The 4,094-nt window shown below is 53.4% G+C and overlaps 1 protein-coding gene across 2 annotated transcripts in view; it reads right to left on the bottom strand.

Moving 5' to 3' along the window:
• The window catches only part of TNFRSF19 (TNF receptor superfamily member 19), a 78,163-nt gene that overhangs the window by 2,030 nt on the left and 72,039 nt on the right, over positions 1-4,094 (bottom strand). For both annotated transcript variants that reach the window (XM_030886614.2, XM_045294057.1), the window contains exons 8-9: positions 2,471-2,570; positions 780-1,186 (exon numbers count right to left, since the gene is read on the bottom strand). In XM_030886614.2, the coding sequence (XP_030742474.2) occupies positions 780-1,186; positions 2,471-2,570 (507 nt within the window). The remainder of the gene's footprint in view (positions 1-779; positions 1,187-2,470; positions 2,571-4,094) is intronic.

Below are 4,094 nucleotides of genomic sequence, written 5' to 3'. Positions count from 1 at the left end.
GGATAGAGACAAAAGTAGCTATGGCTATAACCGAACTCACTGCCCTCAGGTTGATTCCAACTCGCAGGGCCCCATAGGACAGACAAGAACTGCCTTGTGGGGTTCTGAGGCTGTCTGTCTTTACGGGAACAGACTGCCTCACGTGGCTCCCAAGGAGCAGCTGGTGAGTTTGAACTGCTGACCCTGAGGTTGGCAGCCCAATGCGTAACCCGCTGTGCCCCCAGGGTCATCTTGAGCTATGGCTCTAGTTGCCCCTTTGCAGTCTTATCATGTACATTTCCAGCAATTTCTTTCAGGAATTCGGCATGCCGGATTTCGGTTTCCGTGGTTCACTTACTAATTTCGAGATCACACAGCTCAGAGAGGTAAGAGAAACCTGCCACTCAAAATCCCCAAAGGAGTGGCTGGGCGGGCCGTGGTATGTTCCCACGGTGGAAGTTCATGCATCCGTGGACAACAGCGGTAACGCCCTTCAACGCCACCGCACGTGGACAAGACTCGAGGCCATTATGCTGGTCAGAGTCAGTCCATCTCACAAAATGGATATGGATTGTACAGGGGCGCCCAGCCATGGCCGGTGAGCACAGCGCGGGACCAGGCAGCGCTTGGTTCTGATGCTCCTGAAGCTTCCGAAGGTTTAAGCACGACCCCCCGGCCACTCCGCACAGCAACAACCCTGCAGAAAGCCTTCCCAGCCGGCTCCCCACACCCCACCAGCCCATCCCCACAGGTGGGAATGCCGTTTGGTCCCCATAGTAACCAGGCACTCACCGCCTTACCTGGAGGGAAGGGGCAGTGGCTGGGTCCACGGCCTCCCCATTGTTCTTGCTCTGTCGGGCACCTGGAGGGCGGGGAGTCCTGAGCCGGTGGTCCTGCCGCGGTGTCACTTGGTCTGGACCAGCCACACCGGTCCTCCGCAGAGCTTCCAGAATGGGTGTGACTCAGGATGGCTCCCCCTGCCCAATCCTGACTGTCGCTGGCACCCAGCGAGGGGGCGTTCTCCTGTTCCGGATGGAGGGCGCCCAGCTCTTCGCCAGTGAGTTCAGGGTAAGATTCGCAGAAAGAGATGCTGTCGCTGCCCGTCGGGCTTTGCATCAGAGGCCAGGCGTCAGAGAACTCGCCACCGACGGGCCGGGACAGGGACCCGAAGAAGGTGGGGATCATCTCCCCCACAGAACCTGCCGCCCTGCACACAGTGGGGAGACGCCGTTAAATGCCACATGGAAAAGGGAAATCACCCCCCACGCCCAAGCCTGCAAGCACTAAATAGCAAAAATGCTTTTAAGTCATAACTTGGTCTCCCCAAGTGAAGTGGGATTTCATTTCTAAGTCCATGAGGAAAGCCCGAATTCCAGCACTTTCTCCTGTTACAAACGTCCCTCAATACACTCACTCACTGCCATCGGGTGGATGCCGACTCATAGCGAGCTTGCCTACAGGACAACGTAGAATGGCCCAGTGGGACTTCTGAAACACTACCTCTTCTTACGGGAGTAGAAAGTGTTGTCTCTCTCCCTCGGGACAACTGGTGGTTTCGAACTGCCGACCGTGTGGTTAGCAGTCTGATGTGTAACCACCATGCTACCCGGGCTCCTGTCCTCAACACACTAAGTGACTCAGTTTACTTCAAAACTATTTTTTTAAGAAATCAATTTTGAATAGCCATCCACAAACTCACATGTTGATTCCGACTCACAGCAAGCCTGTAGGACTGAGTAGGGCTGTCCCGTTGAGTTTCCGAGACCAGAATTCTTTATGGGAGGAGAAAGCCTTCCCTTTCTCCCCTGGAGCGGCTAGTGGTTTCAAACTGCTGACCTTGCGGTTAGCAGAACTACAAGCAATCTACTATGCAGTTAATCTAAACCATTAAATAAAAACATATTCTGTATCCTTACAAACTTGCCTTCTTGGATGCCCTAAAATCATACAGGACATGTCAGAAAGTCCTCAATGGTTGTCAGAGGTGGAACAGATTGTGGAGATAAGAAAAATATAACATGAATAGGCAAGCAGAGTATAAGGAATATTGTATGAAATATTGTTCATTTTAAGAGGTCTACTTTATTCTTAACTCTCCAACATATATATATTTTTAAACCCCAAACATCCCTGATGCAGTGATGCCCCACTAGCATGGCCTGAAAATGGGCAACTAGCAGCATCTCTAAGAAGCCATGGTGGCGCAGCAGCTTAAGTGTGGGCAGCTAACTGGAAGCTCGGCAGTTCAGAGACGCGGCCGTGTGCTCCTGTAAAGACTCAGGCTGGGAAGCCCGGGGCGCGGCTGTAGTCACCCGTGGAACGGTACGTACGGTTCTACCCTGTCCTGTAGAGTCGCTATGAGTAACCCACACCTGTTGTCGTCCTGCGGAGTCTGGCACAGAGCAGAACTGCCCTCAGGACTCACAAGGGTGGCAGAGGGGGTGTGTGTGTGCGAGGGAACACGCCACGGAGGGACCAGGGCCAGACGTACCTGTCGTGGAGGGCGGCCTTGGAGAGCACAGGGCAGCCCAGGGCCCGGCCCACGCTGCAGGCTTCCTCTCGGCCCAGGGACGGGAGCAGGTGCACAGGCCCTGGGGAAGCCAACACACGCTCGCCTTACGGACTGTTCCCCAACACCCACGCAGCACGCTCTTCCTACTGTCGGGAGGGTCCCCTTGGGTGACTTTTTGGAAGGCGGGTGTATGAGGATAAATTCAGCCCCCCAGGTGGCAGGTGATAACGGGGCCTGTGGGAACCCATGTGGAAGAGCCGCTGCTGTGCTGCTTGGGGCAGCGCCACCGTCTCTGTGCAACAGTCCAGAATACAGCGAGCACCGGCCTGAAGTCTAACACACAGCATACCTCACAAACACCACACACACTCGCATCGTACGCACACTCACCACACACTCACACCTCACGCACGCAAACACCCACACCCTACACCCACCACACCAATCATACTCATGCTCACACCATACATTCATACAGTCCATAAATGTCCTCACATGCCACACCCCCACTACACACACACATAAACCAGACACCACAAACACATACCACACCCTCTTACACACTTATACATACCATAAACACCCCCACACTCCTTTGTATAAACTACACACACAAACACACACCATCCTTAGTCCAACACTTGGCAAGCACATTCACACATGCACCATGTACCTACCCCACATACCACACACAACATATACACAGGCCATAAACATGCACACGCGCTTACATTCGCGTACACTCTCCCATTCTCACACATTCAACACACAAATACTCACTTCTGCCAATGCACATACCTGCACACAATCCATACTGCTGGGAGGGTGGCTTACGGCGCAACTCGATGTGTGAGCTGCGGCCACATACATTTGTTTCTTGCAAAAGATAATGCAAGTTGACTTGGAAACGTTGGAAAACATGTACAGATAAGGAACTTAAAAAAAAAATCTTTCTCAGACCTAGAACCTGGAACCACTGTCAATATTTGGTGAATAATCTTCGCGACAACCTTCTCATTCTCTCTCCCTGGCGACCGATCAAACGGCCTACCTACCTAAAATGGTATGGATCACGTACACTTAGAATTCTGATTTTTAGAACGACGCGGACACTAAGGCACACAGACACAGAAGTACGCGTGTATGCAGAGAGGAGACTTGAGCGGTTGCACACTGCCATGCATGTGTGTGGCGGGGCAGATCCAAATGTCCCAGGAGGATTCCTCTAGGCACGCCGTCATTATGACGTCAGCTTCTCTTTTGGGAAAGTCAACGCTGCCTACTGAGACGCAACTAAATGGGATGGCCGCCTGCCCTCTCGCTCACTCCCACGCCGGTCTCTCGCCCGGACGGGCATCGTGCTCCACGGGCACATATCCTACGATGGCCAAGAGGACTCACTCCCGCTCACTCAACACTCTACACTCACTTCTAAATGGAGTGAAAAGGCAGTGGGCTTCTTTGCAGAGATGGTGGATTCGAGGGTGGCAGGCTCCTTCGAGGCAAGAATGGCGAGGCTTCATCTCGCATGCTTTGGACGTGTGATCAGGAGACCAGTCCCTGGGGAGGACCTCAGGCCTGGTCACGTGGAGGGGCAGCGAAG

The sequence above is a fragment of the Echinops telfairi genome, unplaced genomic scaffold (genome assembly GCF_000313985.2).
Source record: "Echinops telfairi isolate 266 unplaced genomic scaffold, ASM31398v2 ScPeMD7_2565;HRSCAF=3150, whole genome shotgun sequence".
Lineage (NCBI taxonomy): Eukaryota > Metazoa > Chordata > Mammalia > Afrosoricida > Tenrecidae > Echinops > Echinops telfairi.
This window is presented reverse-complemented; position numbering and strand designations above follow the sequence as displayed.